At 33.8% G+C, this 21606-nt stretch overlaps 1 protein-coding gene across 1 annotated transcript in view; it reads right to left on the reverse strand.

The window, feature by feature from the left end:
• RPGRIP1L (RPGRIP1 like) overlaps positions 1–21606 on the reverse strand; it is a 69906-nt gene that overhangs the window by 15297 nt on the left and 33003 nt on the right. The window contains exons 15-20 of the mRNA XM_019471375.1: positions 18603–18817; positions 17304–17387; positions 15579–15650; positions 13801–13978; positions 12573–12670; positions 2939–3122 (exon numbers count right to left, since the gene is read on the reverse strand). Of these exons, the coding sequence (XP_019326920.1) occupies positions 2939–3122; positions 12573–12670; positions 13801–13978; positions 15579–15650; positions 17304–17387; positions 18603–18817 (831 nt within the window). The remainder of the gene's footprint in view (positions 1–2938; positions 3123–12572; positions 12671–13800; positions 13979–15578; positions 15651–17303; positions 17388–18602; positions 18818–21606) is intronic.

The following is a 21606-nucleotide window of genomic DNA, read 5'->3' on the forward strand; positions in this document are numbered from 1 at the left end:
AGTAGATATAACACTTAATGTCATGGGGAATCAAGAGTTATGCGGTATAACCCTAGAGTGTATAAACCTCCCATTCAAGTTTCTGTTCCAAGACCTTGGAAGAAAGAAAATGATTTTCTAACCCTTCCTAGTCAAAAACTCATAGTCAAAATAAACAATCAATGTCAAGTTACATGCTCTAACCACTTGTGAAAAAGGAAATTCATAGGATCTTGTATGTCCAGATCAATGGAGTTCTACTGTATTGTTTTTCAACAAGATTCTGTTAATCTTCCTGTATCTTACATGTCAAGCAATGACAGTGAAGGATGTGCAAAAGAGATGGAAAAACTTCAAATGTTTTTTAAGCAATGAATGTCATGGAGCCTTCTGTATCAGTTAAGATGTTTTTAAAACTGTCAAGCTGTTCCAGTTATATATAATATAAAATGCTTTATTTATAAGAACTAATGATTTTTTAGATTACTTACGGACTTACCCTGATTTTCTCCATGCAAAAATCTAGAAGACTATTAGTTTCCTTCTAAGCTCAAAGTAAACTTCTTTCTACCCATGCAAATCTCATTTTTATTGAAGAAAATATTCAATTAACCTCAAATATTCAACATACTCAAATCTAATTAGACATGAGTAAGAGATGCAGTAAAGCTATAGCAAACACACTTGCAGATTTCATTACTATTATCTTACTGGCTTTCCACCTGACATTATCAAAAAGCAGACTCATTAGGTTCCCCCCCCCCCGCATAAGCAAAACTAATCTTGAGTTAAAATAAGATGACTAATTATCTAAGCAAAACTCTGCAGATAACAACCACATTAGTATTATGCTGCAGAATACAGTCTTGAAGCAATTAAGACCAAAACCACCTTTTGATATTGATTTGTTAGGATATTTTAGCGTTTAAACAGTTCTACATTCGATACTTAGGCAGCAAATAGAAAAATCGAAGTTATGGAGCCAGGTTTTGACTAGCAGAAATAATATGATACAACACTACCATACTGGAAAGCCTTATGAGTTGCAGTCGCTACAAAGCATAATACTATTTTCAAATATCATAGCTTGAAATATATTTAAGTTTCATAATTAAGAGTCTGAAATTTTAATTCTGTAACTTTGCTGCATTTTGTTAGTTTAACTTTGCAGAGTCAATACTTAAAAAACTAATATTATGCTTAGACCATACCCAATATACACAGGAATCAGAATGTCGTGTAAGAATTTTTATACCTTCTGAATGCTTCTTATATTCAAAGCAATGAGAATTCAAGAAGCAAGAGAAATTAAGAGTGTTAAATAGCTTTTATTGGCTTATGGTATTATTTCAATGAGGTTTTAAAAATTTATTTCAATTATGTCTGCCTGTCTGGAACATTTGGAAAAGTGTTTACAGCAGCTAGCAAGATGAATATTTTTCAGCTCATAAAAGAGTTCTTACTTATCTGATGTCTCATTTAGTACATGATGCCAGAAATCCCATTTGTTTGAATGGAAGTAAGCCTCAGTGAATGAAGGAGTTCGCAGTGCTGTTAGTTTTTGTGTTTTTTTTTTTTTTTCCTAAAGCCTTACAAAAATTACTGTCTTTCTCAGAGTCACAGAAGTTAACACATTGTGCCCTGTCTGCTGTATTCTCTCTCAAATGGGCCGTCCCACTATAGTGATGGTTGATGTGACATCTATGAGGGATTTCAGTCTTCAACTATGGGGTAATCCAATAGTTTATCAGTATTAGGAGGATACAAATGAATAAATTATTTGGCAAGTCTCCTTCTAAAATCAGGTTTCTAGAGGGTAGCAATTTTAAAGGTCTGACTGTGACACCACTTTTGCAAAGCCACTTTTACAAAATTATTTTTAAAAGAATGCTTAATTTGAATGGTGTGTCACAAATTAATGAATGGTGTGTCACAAATAGCAAACTGATTCACCTGCTCCAGGACACTCTCAGCTGAAAGTGCAGTACTTAAAGTCCAAGACAACATGAAGCACTCAGACTGAATCTTAAATGAAACAGACTTTAACAGGAAAAAAAAGAGTTAATGAATAATTGAAATACTATGAAATATCTGGGAAAATCATTCACAAGAGAATTATCAATTATTACAATAGTTCTGTGTATGCTATTAGTGTAAATTACATCGTGTATTGACATAAAGTATTTTCAAATGTTCATTTATTAGATAATAGCATATGGAACATGCAGGATTAAGTATTATGAAGTAAATAGCAATGTATTAGTATTAAACATGGCTGAATAATTTCCTATTTCAAAAAGTTCTTATTAAAGGAACACTGAGTATTCCCAAGTGATGATCAAGTACAATTACATATTTTCTCTTTTCAACTGTATTTTAGTTGTACGTGTACATTGGAACAGGCTGCCCAGGGAAGGGGTTGAGTCCCCATCCCTGGAGGTATTTAAAAGACGTGTAGATGAGGCGCTTAGGGACATGGTTTAGTGGGCATGGTGGTGTTGGGTTGACGGTTGGACTCAATGATCTTAGAGGTCTTTTCCAACCTCAATGATTCTATGATTCTATGGTTACAGGGAATGTTTTTCTTCTGCTGTATCATCATGTACCGATAGAGGAATCGGTTCATCATGTTCTTTTAAAGAGAATATATAAATTTCAGTTATGTATAGCCTAATTTTAAAATTTATGCGCTAGCAACATATTCAAATATATTGTAATGTTACCATTTCATATGCAAGCCTAGTTCAATAATTCATTTTATACTTGAAAATTGATTGTATCCTTACCTCATTCCTTAAAAACAACCTTTCATATTTCCCAAAATATTTGGGAAATAGACAAGTACAATCGGTACACAGATAAATGCAACTATAATATATAGAGGAAGTAGCCTTTAGTGGCAGGCATTTTCATAAGACAGAATTTAAGAGAAGAAACAAGTCTGCTCAGGAATACTTACCATTGCTATAGTTATAGTGAATCCTCTGACCACTTGTTGGTTTTGGAAGTGACAGTGGTGTTTCCTCTGCAAGGAAATTGTATAATCTGCATTCTACAAACAGCTGCTGTACTGTTTCATCTGATGCAATTCGTGACTCAGTAAGGGTGAGCGATATAATTTCAATCCGGATTTTTTCAGTTGCCTATTTAAAAAACAAAGCACAAACATAATACAAATTATTCTGTGTTTCCTGAAGTGTTAACACCAACCAACCAACCGAACACACATGTAAATCATTGGCTATTTTGTATGATTAACACTGATTGATTGATTTTGACAGACATAATGAGATTCTAAAGCCCCAGGGTTTGTAGTTAAGAATATTGCAACAGATACTGATTTACATTCAGTGTTGAAAATATTTTTGCAACAGTCATACTCTGCTGGAGAAGATTAGGTTAAGGTTATCTCCATGTACAAATGACATCTGAACCACAAATTTCAGTTGCCATTATTTTCAGCTACACAGCAAAGTGATTTGTATCTTGATCCTGTAACTGCTTGAAATAGTCTCAGTAATACTAGGTACCAAAGTTTTTCAAATCAAAGAGAATTGTTACTCAGTGCCTACTGCAGCCTATACTACAATTAGTTCAAATAAAAATCCATCAAGTCACAAAGTAGTTAGGCATGTAAAGTAACACAGTATTTATACGGAATTCAACTTCATATACTGAACTTTTCTAGTTAAATCAAATATACATTTAAAAGTTAAATTAACAATATGATAAAAAAAGTAATATCCCAATTGTTCTTCACCAGAGCCTTTTCTTATTATTTTTAACTAAAATGACATTTTCCTGTTGCTTATATGAAATTGTTTCATAGTGTTTGGCAAACTCTATATTATTTACGTACAGATACATTTTAATAAGCTTTATGTATTTAAGTGGGAATGTCAGACTTGACAGCGTCACAAATATTTCCCTAGGTAACTCTGTAATTCAAAGAAAGAAAAGCCACTATGGTTTCAAAATTGGAGTACATAGGCGAGCATTCAAAGATGAGATTCTTCAAAGAGCAAACAGAACACGCTGGAGTTCAGAAATGTCAAAAAAATTTTTTTTCCTTCTTTCTTTTCAAGTTCATAACTTTATATAATTAATCAAACTGAAAAGCAGGTGTATCCTATTGTAAAAATATCCATCATATAGAACAATTTCCATTACTGTCAAGCCCTTTCAATATTTGATGAAGTAATTTTACCCCCTCCTTTCAAAAGACATTTCCTTTTATTATGTATCCTAAGACACTTTAACTAAAAACCCAAATCTGAATATTTCAATAAGGTTGTTTTATTATTCAGTAGATTCATGGAAATTTTACTAGGATGACAGAGAAAATTCCACACCATTCTGTCTCCACTAATACAGGTACATGGCTTCAGCTGGCAATATTACTGGGATTAGCATAGAATGATGAAATATTTAAAGGAATTTTTTTTTTTTCTAAAATCTATTAAATCAAATGACTGCCAAATGTCATTAAAGTGATGGTCTTTGACTTGAATATGCTTTTCATATTCAAATTTGAAAAGAAAGAGATGAAAGCCTGGAAAGGTTACTCAGTTTCAACTAATAACCTCAAGCACTCTACATTCACATGCATAAAAAATGAAATTGGCTCTATTGTCTAATTTTACTTCAGAAACAAGTCTTTTCTTCTTGCACTGAATAGTTGTATTAGCATCTGTATTTAAAGTGATATGCTGAGTGGTTTTGTTCGCCCCAAAGTATTTAGGAGCTATGTCAGACTAGTTTGTACACAGACAGTAGTTTATGAATCAAGTCCAAATACAATATCCTGCATTATAAAGTATTCCTTTTACATATCTTTTAATTTGTTTGACATATTTAACACTTGTAATTGCATACTGTAGGCAAAGAATATTATAGTTTTTCAAGGATAGCAGGGTAAATCCAGGTATTCTGCTTTCTAACATAAGGAAGCAAATAACTGAGTCATATTATTAGAAAATTTTAAGAAAAAATAATAAATTACTTTAGAGCTTAACAGTCAAGAATATTTTAAGGCCTGGTTTTATTAAACATGAATACAGCATATATAAAGGAGAACACAAGCTGGTTAAAAAAAGATATTTACAAATAAAAAATATAGAACTGCCTAAGAACAGCATAGCTAGCATGTCATATTTCACTATTAATGCAAAAAACGCTCGTATTATGTAGCCATGCTGAAAATATATGTAGCATCCAAAATATGATAGGAATTAATTTTTAAACAACCATTTATATTTCTATGATGCTGAGAGAAGTATGTTATTTAAATCTTTTCCTAATTTTTTTTTTTTAAGCCTCGGTCACATTTATTAGGTACTATTCAAGTGAAAAATGGATAGTTTGTCATGACCAATCACTTCCCACAAATCATTCTACTTTGATGGGAATAAAATTAGTCTTTAAATTTAGTATTTAAAACAAAATATAATATGAAATTTCCTCTAAAAGAGAGACTGGACACACATATTAAAATGAAGAATACTAAATGCTTTCAAAGACTGTCTCTGAGAAACTGGTTCAATGCCTTCATTTCAAGTGAGGAAAACAAAACATGGGCAAGATACTTAGTCTGTGTCAATGTTCTTTACCATTTAATATTGACTCTGTAATTAACACTACCCAGAGATTTGGAAGAATCACTGAACTCCTTCAACAAGGTTTAGGATTAGGTTAAGTACTAAATGCATTGGACATTACATCAGAATTTGAAGTCTCAACATAACTTTTCTCATCTTTCCGATTTCTGAGATTAAAAAACCTTTTTTTTAATTCCATAAAAAGTCTTAACTGCCGTCTTCAAGAAGCTGTATATTACATATTTCAATTCCTTTTTGGTCACAATAAAGTGCTAAGACTTTGATGTGAACAATAAAACTCCACTTGACTCAAATGGCCCACAACAGTCTCCCACAGAATTAAGTGTTTTACAAAAAAAGAGTTTGTGCTTTCTGCACAGAACAGCAGCACTGAAAATGCCTTGCTTATAGGAACAATGTAAACAATGTTCCTATTTTTTACATCCATAGTTTTAACTAATGTATTGCCCTTGAAAAACTCAAAATAAAGAAAACTTCTTAACCATAAGATCAACTTGAATCCTATCTTTACCAATGCTCAGAAATATTTATGCTTTACTCCCTAACTTTTTTATGTATCTATTTCCACAGTCCACTTACTCACTTGTTCCCTTCTATTTCACGCAGAGAGCACATCAGATAAACTGTAAGCTATTGTCCAGTAATCACAAGTAAGCATCCATTTGCTATCAATACTTCAATCACTACCAATATTACCTGATTGACAAATATATTTATTGAATGAGAAATCATCCTCTTCCTCTATCAAGTGCCAAATTCCTGTGATCATCCTATTAACAATGTCAGAACAGAGCTGCAAAGGAATGCTATCACAGGAATGCCAATCTAATTTAACTGTTCAGAGACACAAACATTACTCATTAAGTAATTACGATTAACAGGTCAACATCTTACATATACACATAAAAATACATATTACAAAAAATTATTCTAGTCCTTAACTGTATGCAGTGACTTTTCATGTTAGGAATAACATCTTCTATTTTAAGATTTTCCCCACAATAGTGTAGATGTGAGAATAGAAGGAGGGATACGGAAACGCTCCCTGTTCCTTCTCCACATGGATGGAACTTACAAAAGTGCATGCACTTTAGACTCTCCTAAGACCTAGGGCAAAGAGATCTCTCCTTGGTTCAATAGCTCTTTTGGAGTCGGATTTACTGTGAAGGAGGGAAAGGCACATATAATCTTCCCCCGGCATCACAGTTTTTGCCATGTGCTAGGAGAAGAATGCAATGGCACAAGGTTACCGCCATAATAAGGTTCGATGCAATCCCTTCAGCTCTGTCTAGAATTACAAACACACTAAACAAAGTATCTATTTGTGACAATGAGTACGTCTCTGGTTGCTACCATTTTATCTAGTGCAGAGTCCAAATTCATCATTTTCAGAGCACGAACTCATCTTTAATATCTTCAGAGGCATGAATTATTGCTACAGCTTGAGACAATTCAATGATTAGCTATTGCCTCTTCTCTGCAAATCTGTAACATACCCATCAATGTATTGATTTTTTTCAGAAAAGACAATTTCTAATTCAGTATAAAACACCAAACATTTTGGAAAATACTAAGTTCTTGAGGGATGTGAAGCTTTCCCACCATGCCCATGACAACTATACATCTGAACTTAAAGTCACATTTGCACTTTGCTCATAATATAACTTTTGATCACTTGAATAATTTACTTTCTTCCCTTCAAATGGCTTGCTTCCCCCACCCTTTCTGAAGAATAAACATAAAATTGTTCAATGTTTCTCCTGAAATTGAATTGTTTTTAAAGGTTTGGTTTTGCAACTTGCCTGTGACACTGCCTCAACTAACAGCATTTAAAGATAAACTTTCTAGGCAAGAATAAATACAAAAAAGCAGACATATCTGGAGCTGTTTGACTGGTGAGATACAAACTTCGTTAACTCTGAGTTTTATTTTCTCCCAAGAAGTGGGGAAGGCTACATAAGCAATATTGTTACAGTCCTGAACTAAGCTACACCCCTCTCTACTGCAGACTATCTCAAAGAGGAGACTTCAATTGTAAGTGTTGTTTAAACACTAAAAAAAAAAAAAAGATTATACCACCAGATAAAATAAAAAATAAATACCAACTTTATCAAATCTCAAAGCCAGTTAGCTACATCAGTACCAATTAGTCCCACAATTAAGTAATTGAAATGCTCTGTAAACTTACAATTACCTTTCATATCAAAAGGAAGCATGATCCTTAAGTAAATAAGCATGAAAGAAAATTTTTCAATAAAAAGAGGTCTTACTCTGTACCTTTTCAGTATGCTAAAACACGTCAACATTTAAGTGACAGAAATAGAATCAAATAAGTAGCAGTATTATGTAAAAAACTAAACAAAGACAAATATAATAGGATTTCTGCTTTTGTATATATCTATGCATGCATTTTTCTATATGTAGATCATAGACTTCTGGTTTGATTTAAAAAATAAATTAAATTTTAAAAATCTGTATTTGAAAGTTAATCCATTTAGGAAAAAAAAACCCTTAGTATGGGAAGAAAGCAGAAGTATCAGTATAGTATTTTCATTTAAGAGTGCACCTGTAGTGAAAAAAAAGTATAAAATTACACGTTTTTAATACAGCTGTTCTTTTTATTTAGAGCTTTAATACTTAACATTTGATACTGTGTGTGTTCCCCCCTGCCATTATAGTATTGTGTAGGGACAATACAGACATGCAAAAATGAATGGAATTTGATTCTCTCTCATATTACCCACAGTGTGTGTGTGGGGGGGAAAAGCTTGGTGATAAATATCGCAGCAAATCAAAACTCAAGTTTAATCTCAAATCCCATCCTTTGCTTTTTAGACCTCCAGTTAGAAAAATACTCCTTTCTACTTCTAAAGTCACCATAACTTACTTCCATGTCAATGAGCTCTGATAAATATAGTTTCTCAAGTAAGCAACTGAGGAGCATTCATATTCATAACCACAAAAAGTATTACCAGCTAGGTTAAAAATGGCTCCTGTTGATGCTTTTCCTGTGGGCTTACGCACTCAGCCTTAAATCTGACTTTCTACTTAATTTAATATTGTGATTAATTAGTTTTATTTGTTTCCTAAAAAGTAATGGGTTACCTAATGACTTAAGATTCTCTTGTTTTGAATAATTTTAAAAGCTGATGTTTGGGGTTTTTTTGGTATTATTTATCCCTCTTCTTTCAGTTCTTCCATCAAGAAGAATGACTTGTAGTACATGCTTCTATTACTTCGAAGTATATTTGACAAGTGCTAGAAGTTGTAAATCCATCATTTCAGTGTACTGCCTATTCAAACTACTGTCATCTCAAACTTTACCAGTGGCAAAAGACAACTTAGGTCTTTCCTGTATTCTTCAAACTTTCTCGCTTTTACTTTAGTTCCTGTCTAATAGCGATCATAATAGCAAACAATCACCTTAAAGATGGAGAATGGCAAATGGTCTCTTTTAATCTTAGGCCCATCAGTAGCCTTTGAAAATACTGACTATAAAGCTTTAATAAGTTACTTTTATCTTACTCTGATAAGATAGTTCTGTTTCATGAATTTTATTCCTTGTTTTATTAAATATGCTGGTGCAGCACTTCTACTTCCCCAATTTCCTATAGAAGAAAAGCACAAAGCAACTAAGGTTAGAGCTAGACAAGACTAAGACAATACAAAGGGTTAGTATTTCTGTCACAGTAGAATCAAGCCAACTCAGCAACATGGGGTAATATGAAAAACCTAAAATATTAGTTCCCTAAATTCAGATTAGATGTTCACAGAAGCCAGTTTAAGAAAAGCATTGAGCACTCAGAAATCTCCCTGAAGTACACCAAAGGTACTCAAGTCCTGCAGAAAATAAATGTAAAGAGAAATCAAGACAGCCAAAATTTAAAATTGCAATACAATGTCCAAATGGCTTTCTTTTTTTCAATGAATGCAGATATCTCAAAGGAGGAAATGCACTATTCAAGTAACTGTACAAAAAAGGCATAGTATAAGGAAAAGCATTTATCGCTTTGCTATACATAGGCTTTATGCTTTACATCTTTCCACCTTTGCACAAACACATTTCATTGACTAGCAGAACCACGAGCAATTGGTATTGCTTTTTAACAGTGTTTAAGAGAGATTTTCATGTCAAAATTCATTAGACGCCGAGATCTTAATTTACAGGAACTGATAATGACAGTTTTCAATAAACTGCTATTAGCGCAAGATAATGCACTCACAGTATCTGCAACAAAAAAAAGAGAGACGTAAACACACCTATAGAAAAAACAGGACCACCACCGAATAAATTGGTTTTGCCAGTAATTGCCTTATGGACACATTTTAAGACAACTTGGAAGCTGACAGCAGTAAATTTTATTGTGATAATTGAATGCTATATTATCTCCTGTAAGGATAAAGTGTAGACATGGGGGTGAAAGGGAGGAGGGGATGGAAGAGAAAAGATTTTTTTTTTTTAAATATATTTTTTTTAAAATATAAAGACCATGCCAAAGAAAATGCAAATTCCCAGTTTTGATGTCTATTTTGAGGATCTGAAACAAGTCTTTTAATCAATGTATTATACATCAAATTGATAATGTTAACTTCTGATTATTCAAATGTATGAAATATTCATAGAGAACTGTCCAAACTTTTACATTTCTCAGACTTCTTTTCTCTATTAATTATCATGCCTGGAAGCTTTTTAGTAAAAGCAGCAGCCATCAGCCTGACTGAACCTGACAAGCTAGCAAGGCCCAATTACACTGGCACTCTGTGGCACTTTGATGTACTGGGAACGAAAAGAGATAGGGGCAAATTGTATAGCACATTATGTTAATGACTTGATTTAATCCAGCCACTAAACTTTATGTAGCCTGTTAAAAAAGATGCTAACACTAATTACGCCACTTTGGAAAGGAAAGAAGGGGACAAGCATTTCATACCGACAAAGTGAAGCTCATAAATGTTGTAAATGAAATGAAACAAAATGAAGTAATCTATGATTAATTATACATCATAGACAAGAAGAAAAGAGAAAGAAGCAAGTGGTACAGCTAAGTACTGGAAAATCTCTTAGATACCCTTCATGATGAACATATCTAAGAAATAACCATGAACTGTCTAATTTGCAACATGCAAAAAAGAAACAGTATGATCTTAAATGGCTTAAACAGTTTGGCATACAACTCAGATTTATAGGATAATTAGCATAACGATCTCTAAAAATCACAAGTCTTATTTACAGTGTTTGATTACCAGCAGGATATTTATCTCAAAAGATAAAAGGCAGTGATTTTTAATCATAAAAAAACCAAATTCAATCACAATTTTCACATGCTGTATTCTATAATTAACCCAAGATTTCAAATATACCAATGCCTACTTTTAAAATCCGATTTGTATCAAATATGTTGCCTTAATAGTTTACAGCTTTTGTTGTCTTATCTACCCTTCTTGAACATGCACTTTGTTACCAGAGGAACAGATCAATGGAGAGAGGTAGAAATTAATGAACCTGAAATGAATCGATACTCAAAATCCTCTCAGAAGTGTTCTTAAATAATTTTGATAAAATAAAATACAGGATGACTAGAAATTTATAGATCAACTGTATTATAGTTTGACTTAATGGTGACAAGTAGCAGTCATTTTAGTTCTCAAAATTACAGGTGAAACAATTTAACATTTTGCATATAAACAATGCAATTCTGTCTCCAAAAGTACCTTCTCTATCTTTCTGCAGCATATATGTGATAGCATTTCTAAATCTCTTCTACAACGTAAAAAAAAAAAAAAAAAGGAGCAACATTTCTCATATGAAGCATTGCTTCTTATTGCTAGTTACTTTGTAAGATGTCACTCAGCCTTGAAAAAAGGATTAAAAAAAAAAATCATCATCAAACTACCTCTAGGTTCTCACATTGCAGAACATTAAAAAAAAGTTAAGACTGATAGGATATAACAGTACACCCCTGGTCCTTTAAAAGGAGGCTAAGACAGACCAGAGAAGTATTAACTATTAGAAGTATTATAATCAATTTTAAGTGCTAGTTTTATATTTTTTAAGATTGTTCAGTCAATGTTAGATCTAAAAGTATGAAATATTCTTATTTTTTGAGAGAACTATACTATTGAAATAGTGTTCAAAGTAAATTTTCCAAATTTGTATTATGCTGTGTTATTTTGTATATATGACTTTATACTCATTAATTGCTGGTTTTAAGAACAAGTCAAGAGAATATCATTACTGTACATGACCACAAATAAGAATAGAAAAAGTACACTGAGTGATTGGATACTGTACATCTACAAACTTTATTGAAAACTGATGTTCAGTTCTAAAACTGTTGGGAAGTCAGGAACAAAAAGAAGCCTGTGCGGATGTCCCAGAAAATACATGCAAGGTTTGCATGTTATTAACAACCTCAAGCTTATGCAATTGCCATTTCAACAACATTCAATCAAGTCAACATACTGGGATGAAACAACAGTGGGTAGCTAAGCATTGTAGATTTACTACAGGCCTTGACAAGTGAAATTATCCTCCCCTTCCTCAGAAAGCACTGGAAGAAGCAGAAAAGCACATTTTCCCACATAAAGGCAACAGGTAGGACTGAACAAGACTAAGTTCACATTACAATAGTTATCTTCCGTTAGGGAGATTTTGTGCAGGACTAAAATTTGAATTCAGATTGAAACTAATTAGAAATGTCTACTTCTAAGTGTGTATGACAATAATGGAAAAGATGACAACAAATTTCCCCATTAAAAAACCACCTGTAAATCACATGCACAATACGGTCAGGTTAACTTTTCTTTTTTTCTGTGAAAAGGTGTCTATTTGAACTGGAAAGAGGAAAACATACATTTGTTGAAAATGCCTTAGAATCTGACCTTAGATATAGCAAAGCTACTTTTAGAAGAACATTAGGCTTAAAATATTTTTCTTAGACTTACCAAATAATTGCCATAAATACTCTGACTCACCTGTTTAATATTCTTGGATACTGGACTTGAAACAATACAGTCATCGCTGTCAGTTGTTATTGATTCAATGGCATCATTTTCTTGTCCATCATCTTGATCTGGGGGAAAAAAAAAAAAAAAAAGAAAAAAATCAATGTAGTTAAAAACCCCGGTATTTGTAGTCCATCTGAGACTCGCTGAGAAACCTGATAGCAATGTTTGCTTTTCTAATAAATAAAGTATAAGTGCCATGTAAATCTCTCTTCCTTGGAGAAGATTAACGCTGGCAAATCAATGACCTTTAAAGTAATCTAAACTGTATTTTTTTCCGATTTGCTAAAAAAATAGTAATGTTTCCCAGATGAAAGTTGATGAGTGAGATGATATAAGTCCTGTGATGAACTAAAGTATGAACAACAGTTAGCTTTATATAAGAATATGGCCTGAATTTGTGGATTTCCTCTGACTATATTTAACACAATGCACATGTAAAGAAGAATGTACTTTTTAAAAAAAAAAAAAATTAGTTCTGTATTCAGGTGGACTATTTTCTAAAGCATTCAGGTCTTTTTTTTTTCTCTGGAGCAAGTTACTTATAAACACAACAGGGATTCAACATCATGTTTTTCCAATTTTTCTAATGAATTCTTATGCAGAAGCTGCAAACAACTGAATATAAAATTTTAGCATCCTGCTTGTGCTTTTACGTCAAACTTGGTATCATGGACTTGGTTTATTTCAATGATAAACAGTTCAGGCTCGGAGGTGGAACAGGATGACCCGGCTTTTACAATCTTTAAATAAATCTGCCTCTAACAACTTTATGTCACAGATGTGATAAGACGTACTACCCCTCTCACCGTCTGAAAGGATTTCCGATATCAGCATTGGCTGTTATCTAAAGACAAAAGGAGTATATTCATTAAAATAGTCTTTAGAACAGCATAGTTCTAAGGGAGAATATAAAGACATTTAAAATAGAAGCCAGGTTTCCTTTAATATTTTATGAATCTAGGTCAGATACCAGATTTTTGCATTCAATTATAATACAGTTTCCATTTGGGAAGAAGATAACACCACCATATCCACCACCCAGCTTCAGCTGTGAAGTACACCAGAATATCATTTCTGTCATGAAGCTTCTCATAATAAGGCAGCTCCCACTGCTAGTAAGAAATGCTTAAGAAAACGGAAAAAGACAGATTTATTATTAAGAAAATAGTTACTTATTCATAAAAATGAATTCTACCTTCTGGTTCCAATTCTTCAGTTATTTCTGTATCATCTCCAGAGGTAGCTGAGCTTTGGTCGGCCAACTGCCCCTCTGACAGATGTGAGAGGTCTTCCTTTTCCTGTTGAATTTCTTCAGCCATCTCCTTCACCTTATCATCTGCTAGCCTTTCTTGTTTAACCTCATGTACTACACGCTATATAAAAATAGATAAACTTACAGTCTTTATAACACTCCTTGACTAGTAAAAGTTACTAAAGTTCAAAACTTGAAGAGTTATGGCTCACATTCATTATACATAGCCTTTAAACAATTATATTGCTTATGCAGTGCAGGAAACAATGAGAAGTTGTCAACTGCAGTAACAAATAATTGATACAGTAGAAAGACAATTCTCTAACAATGTACATTTGTGAAAACATAACTATTATAATAATTTGGTACCTGTCAAGATATATACAGCCTATTAGATTTCCAGATTCATTTATATTTCAGCTCTTTCAGTTCTAAAAGACTCAGTTCAAAAAAACCAAAACAAACCACAACAAACAAAAACAAACAAACAAAACCCCCCCACCACCTTACTCCCTTGGCAATTTTCTAACTTAAATTATACGATATTTTCTGTTTTAAAAGCAAACTAAAATCATATTAAAAAGAATCGGCTTTGCTACAAAATACAAACATGTTATCTAAGGTAAAATATCTTTAGTGCATAACTTACTCTGAAGTAATCTTATTCCCTTCTTTCTCTTTGAGTACAATTACATAGAATAATACCTCATCAATGGATATAACATTACAGACATGTCATCTTCCATGGAAATTTGCTGGAGACCTATGCATTATTTATCACCCAACAATTCTCCTCTAGGACTGAATTTTCCAGAGACACTGATGCTTCACCTCCCACCCTCAGAGTCCGCGAGATAACTTTCAGCTGGCCACAGAATATCTGGGTTTTCCAAAACTGGACCTGAAGAGTTATTTCTATTCTAACACATTTGGAGCCACACAAAGCAAAGCAATGTTAACAAGCACTTAAGAGCCTTATTCTATAAATAAAGGTTATCCTTGAAGTTTTCAAGTCGTAGAAAACTGGCTTTATGTCTCTTATGCTCCTCCTTGGCATAGATGATGTGTCATAACCACTGTACTTTAGACAATGTTTGGCCAGTCTTTTTAATTCCTTCAGTGACAGAGTTACACTTTGTGGATAAAATTTTCAGAGAGGGAATACTTTTTGATTATTCTACTTGACCAATACCACCTGATGTGGTGGAAGGGAGACTTAACTTCTCAATCAAAGCCCCAGATGAGCTTTAAAGTAGAAAAGTGAAAGGAAGATAAGAGCCAGTGATTAAATGGTGTGTTACACCACTAAAAAGTACAGTTTGCCAATCTGCCACAGCTTACTTTCACAACCAATTGGACCATTACAAATTACAATATTTAATACTTTTCTTCTCCTTGGAATGCTACATATTTAGCAATATTCCAAACTTACTCCATTTCTTCTTCATTTCCCCCCGCTATATAGTGGTAATTTTTAGAGGGAAGACAAAATAAACTTCATCCAAACATAGAAGGAAATAAGTAGAGATATTCCTCCCTTTCTAATGGCCAAAAAAAGACTGTCATCACAACGAATCACTTTTTTCATATTTCAGAGAAGTTTTTGAGATCTTACTTTACCGTAGTTTGATTTTTGATGCATGACTCTGAAGAAATAACATACACGTGGAATTCAAATGCAATATATTATATAAACCCACAAAACCTGTATAATCTCATACCTCTGAAACACTTGGAACTCTTGAAGCCTTCATCTTCTGTGCAAGTTCCATGTTACTTTCAACAACAGAGCCCTAAGTTATGGGTAAAATAAGGGGAAGCCTTTAACATACAGTAGACAATTAACACAAAAAGGTAGGTATAAATTTACTGGTGGAGAAGCATTTGGACAGGAAATTATGTCCTCCTTTGCTTCCCTGCATTAGCATTACTGCTTCTATCCTCTGCTATAGCTTCTACCTTTGAAGCTGGACAATTCTTAGAAATGGTTTGGGCAACTCAAATCATTCATCCCACTTTTTAGTGAGTCTCCTTTTCTGAAAACAACCATTTACTTCGGTATTAATGTGACACATGCCAAAGAACTAGATTCTCTGCTATTCAGAAAATGAACAGGAAAATGAAACAGACTGTTCCTGTACAGTTTTAATCTGTTGAACTTCTAACTCTTTTGCATGGACACTCTCTTGCCATGTCACCACAAGACTGAGACATCAGAGAAGCCCCAGCTGTTTCATTATTTAGTTCTAACAGTACTTTTGTCTCTAACCAGTCAGTGAGACTTGGATTTTTAAAACATCCAGCAATGAAGACTTCTGATGGAGACAGAGTAGCTGTCTACCTTAGAAAAACCTAGTTTGTGAACAATTGTTGAACTTTGAGATGTTACTGTTTGGACAGCTGAAGATATGTTGTGTGTGTAACAATATGGCTAACATTTCAGTTTGCCATACCTAAGCTCTCAAAAGATTTGATTTCACAAACATTTGACTTTTTTTTTTTAAGTTAATAAATACAAGAGATCGACTTAATTCTTTTTTCCAGCCTATACTGTATGACTCAAAACAAAGTTTTAGTCATGGTAAACTAAATAATAGCAGAACCACCTGTGAATTGAAAACTGATGTTAATATTTCAAAAAATAAATCCAATCAAGGCATTTACAAATGGAAAAAATTCACCACAGCTAGTTTTTAATTAATTAATGCAACATAATATTATTAATAATAATATTTATACCTTTTATAATTAGCAGTTAAAGAACCTACCTTAACTTACTGGATTTAATTAAAAGAGTAAATACAGCCTATTCTTAGTTGTCTGAAGGCAGATTATTTAAGATCAAATGAAAATTTACACCATACAGCAGATACGTTTGAGTTAGTTCCAAGCAGACACTCCTAGAGTCTGGAAGGATGTACACAATAGTGCATCCCAAGTTCAGAAGTGTAATTGTTTTCACAGTGTTTGTAATCTCAGCTGATAAAACTTGTTTGAGAGGTGGCTCTGAACTGTGTGAAATTGTGTATCTCATTAGCGCAACACCAGGATCTGTTTGGATCAAGCTGGTTTCTGTAGAGCCATTTATATGTCTGCGCAAGTGGTACACTGTACAAAGACACTTTAATTAATAACCTAGAGAGCTGAGAGAAACAGTGCAGAGACAGTTGATTGATCCTGTTAAAATCTGTCCTAAGTCTATGAAAGTTGAAGCTTGTAAACTGTGGAGGATAGCAAGCAATTCTAAGGGAGTCACACAAATATCCCTGTATTGTATCCCCTACCTATATGTAGTACTGTGCTACCATTCATCGCCTGGGACATCCCAGTCTTGTGCTGCTAAAATAATGGAGTGTTTTCCATTATTAGTTCTACAAATTGTCCACACTGAGACATAAGCAGCCTTTCTTGCTTCAACATGCACGAGCAAAATACTTAAAACTTACTGCCATTTGTATTGTACTAAGATCCAGAAAAGATAGTTTCTTGTCTGCTTGAGCTGCACGCTGCCTTGGCTTGGGTGTTGGTTTCTGTAATAAAACAAATATAGTTGAAGACCATTTATCGCCATATTCTAACCATCTTATTTTACAGTAAATTTTGAGACACCCTAATTTTTCTCAAAGCCAAACTAACTGCACTAAATTCAATTCTAAACAGGCAAGATGACATAGATGTTGTTTGAATAAGCAATCCGCCCCCCCACACCAAATGGAGATACCTTTCAGAATTCAGCCACAAATAGGTATGAAACTGTACAGAACATCTATGGAATGCAATGTGAGTTCCAGGTGAAAGATATTTGTAGGACTGAAGTCAGTGGTATCATATATGTGGCAGAATGATTTCTTATTATCGTTTATGGAGTGCTTGATTTCTTTTCTTGTTCTGTAGGCTTACCGTATCTTTGACACCTTTCCTCATGCCACTCCCTTTGGAGAATTTTAACACAGAAGCAGAAAAGAGACTGGTAATAGTTGCAAAATTAACAAAATTACACAGAAATATTTCTGCCATGATGTTATAATACAAAAGACAAAAAATAATAAAGAAAAAGCAGTTTATTACTCTTCAAGCTTTACTCTCTTGATGAAGGTAGAAATTAACCTCAATCTCCACTGATTTTTATACACAAAAAAAAAAAATCCTTACACTACTTTTAATTTATGTGAGTGATTTTTAAGAAGCTATTGGGTATCTTAGCACCATGCTCCAGGCACCAGAATAACAGAGTGTGGTGCAGATACACCTACGTATCCATACATATGGCTTGCGTCTGGCTGCTTGAAAATTCTTTTGGCTCAAAGCTACCCCAACTGACTGAGTTCTGTCTGAGTTTGAGACCACAGAAACAATAGCTGATTTCATGACTGTCATAAATGTCAACCCTTGCCCTGAAGTTGCACAAGCATGTGACTACACTTTATGTAGGACATCTACATTGGAAAGAGAATTAGCAAGTACTAAATTCATAGGGAAGACATTTAATGTTTGTTATTTCTCCTCCCTTTTCTCCCTGCCCTTTTGCTAACCAGTTATCTACCATTATAAAAGACTTTTTAAAGTTTTGGACACAAGAAAGATTTCACTTCCCAAAGGAAGTCAAAGATGGTGGTTATATGAAGTGTTTGTACTACGCATTATTTTACAGTAAGGACAAATCCTGGTCATCAGGGAAGAACTAAACAACCTACTGTAATAGGTCTTTTATATCTCAACTTCTGTGAGTTTGTTAAATTACTTACTGTCACTGATGGAGTAAAAGAAGGAGACAGGGCTGGAGTCTGCGTTTTTTCCTCTGCTTGTAATTTAGTTGCCGCTGACTTCTCATTTTGAATGTAATTCACTACGTGTGCAGCCATTGTTGATCCACTTGGTGGTAGGTAGACAAACTTCCATTTTAATTCAACTGTGATGGTACCAGTAGCGCGTCTTTCAGAATCTGTTAGTTCAAAAGTACCTGAAAGCAAAATGCAAATCTTGTCTATATTATCTTATTCTATACATATACAAGAAAATGCAATGCAAAACTGAATGGGATTCAGAAATTAAGTAACTTAATAGTCTTAATTTTAGAAGCTAAATGGTGTCAAAATATTGTATTTTGTAGATCCAAATATATCCAATATAACACTGTGGACATTCAAAAATACAGGATTTAGAAGGGACTGGATTACTGTGTTCGTTCAAGATGTCCTGTAGGTTTCTCAGCTAATCCAATACCAGATAACTAATTCTTATTGACATCTTTCAAAAGACCTAACTAAAACATTTCCATGTTTTACTAACTTTTGTTAAAGCAAATAAAAGGGTTTTAAAAAAATCTGTGAGTTGCTAAATCTTTATCGAAGAAGAAACACCCTAAATTTACTTGCAAATTTTCTATTATCCATTTATATGGGATAAATATAGAATCATACTTTAAAATTTTCATGAATGTCTTATAGTTGACAATGAAATAACCATTAAGCAGCTTTTATATTATAAACACCATAGCAAATTTGTAACTGATATCGACTTGTGGGGAGCAGTTGATGCACTGAAAGCAGGGCTGTTATTCACACGGTTGAAAAATGGGCTGACGGAAACCTCATGAAGTTCAACAAAAGCAAATGCAAAGTCCTGCATCGGCCCAGGAATAGCCCCAAGTAGCACTACAGGCTGGGGGTTGACTGGCCACAAGCAGCCTTGCAGAAAAAGAGCTGGTCCTGTTTGACAAAAATAATACGAGCCAGCCAAGCTGTGTCTTTGCAGCAAAGAATGCCAACTGCACCCTGGCCTGTATTAGCAAGAATGCAGTCAAGTAGATCCAGGGAAGTTTCATGCTTTCTCTATTCGACACCTATGAGATGGCATCTGGAATACTGTGTCCAGTTTTGGCCTCTCCAGCACACTGATATTGACATTCTGGAGCAGGTCCAGTGGAGGGCTACAAAGAGCTTCAGGGCATTGGAGCACATGACACAGAAGAGGCTGAAAGAAGTGATCTGTTCAACCTTCAGAAGAGGAGGCTCTGAGGGGATCTTATTGCCACCTAATAAGAGGGTGTGGAAAAGACAGAACCAGAGGTGAAGAACCACAGCAGAAGGAGGACAGCCAACAGACACAAGTTGGAACATGGGAAACCCCAGCTCTGTAAGGAAAAAGTTTTTATTACGAGGGTGATCAAACATTGGAACAGGTTGACCAGACAGGTACTAGATCTCTGTCCTTTGAGATACTCAAAATTTAACTTGGCAAAGTCCTGAGCAACTTGCTTTAACAGGGTCAGGAGGTTGGGCTAGATGATATCAGGAGTTCCAGTCGGCAATGATTCTAAGATTCTAAGCGTAGCTCTTGATCTGTTTTTTTTTCTTCAAAGAGGCTGATTTTTCATGTCAATTTTCTAATTTATTTTAAGTGTACATTAGTCAAAACTAGAAAAGGAAACTAATGAGAAAAAAAATTAAAGCCACGCAGAGAAAAAAACCATGTTTTAAATTAGCATATCAGTCCTGGAAAAAAAGAAGTAGCAACACCAGAAGAAAAGGAGGTGGGAGAAAGTATGTATATGCCAGGAAACATTTTTTATCATTAGAACATAAAAAAAGGACCAGTAAAAGAAGATATCAAATATTTCCAGGTTACTTTTGAACCAGAGGGAAACACAATGTTTTTTTTCAAGAGTTATTTCAAGACACCTACTATTTTTGCCTCATAGATATCTTGTCAGTTATGAAAGCAGTAGATTTTGAAAGTCAGGTTTCAGCCATCCCTTCCCACCTGATGTTAAGACTAACAGGGCCTTTCTACCTAATAATGAAAGATACTTATAATATAGTAGTGTGAGAAATATAACTGGTAAATTTGGTAGGCTTCTCAAGGCAAAAAACAGTGGTAAAAGACAGATGCAAACAGATTACTAAAATGTTAACAAAAAAGCAACATCAATAACTGATTAGCAATTAAATTTAGTCAGTGCTAGAGTGACACATCATTCCAATTATAATTATTTATCAATTCGTAATTATTCCATACCTGGGCCAGTATAGAGAACAAAAAAGGATTTAAAAGACTTTTCATCCTTGTTAGGACCACAATAAATGAATATTTGGACACCAGGTTCCTTTGTTCTAATTTTTTTTTTTTAACTTGTGGATTTTAAAGAAAATATTTACTTATTTGTCTTAAATCTCAGAAAATGTCACGAGGGGAAAAAAATCCTACTATTGTAATCCACCCTGTAAGGTACAGGCATCCTGTTCAGATTCATTGCAGTTAATGGATAATCACAAAAACAACCACTTTAAATTTTGAGTTAAAATGCAACAATACCGGAACATTCTGTGAGTACTGTCTTAGTAAACAAAAGAGATATTAAAAACTTTTTATCTCCCTTGATCTTTTCTTTCTTTAATGTTTGAAGTTTAATGTTGATATTAAAAAAAATAATTCATTAGTTTCAAAGCTCTGTCACAGACTTTTCACTAGCCATGACTTAAGTAACACTGAGATGCAAAATCTCTTTCTAGGATTTCATTGGAGTTTAAAATTCTGTCAGACAAGAACAGTAGATGAATGATACGGGTTTTTAGAATCATAGAATCATTTAGGTTGGAAGAGACCTTTAAGATCATCGAGTCCAACCATAAACCTAACATTGCCAAGTCCACCACTAAACCATGTCCTCAAGTGCCACATCTACACATCTTTTAAATACCTCCAGGGATGGTGACTCAACCACTTCCCTGAGCAGCCTGTTCCAATGCT

Source organism: Aptenodytes forsteri, unplaced genomic scaffold (genome assembly GCF_000699145.1).
Source record: "Aptenodytes forsteri isolate BGI_AS27 unplaced genomic scaffold, ASM69914v1 Scaffold33, whole genome shotgun sequence".
Lineage (NCBI taxonomy): Eukaryota > Metazoa > Chordata > Aves > Sphenisciformes > Spheniscidae > Aptenodytes > Aptenodytes forsteri.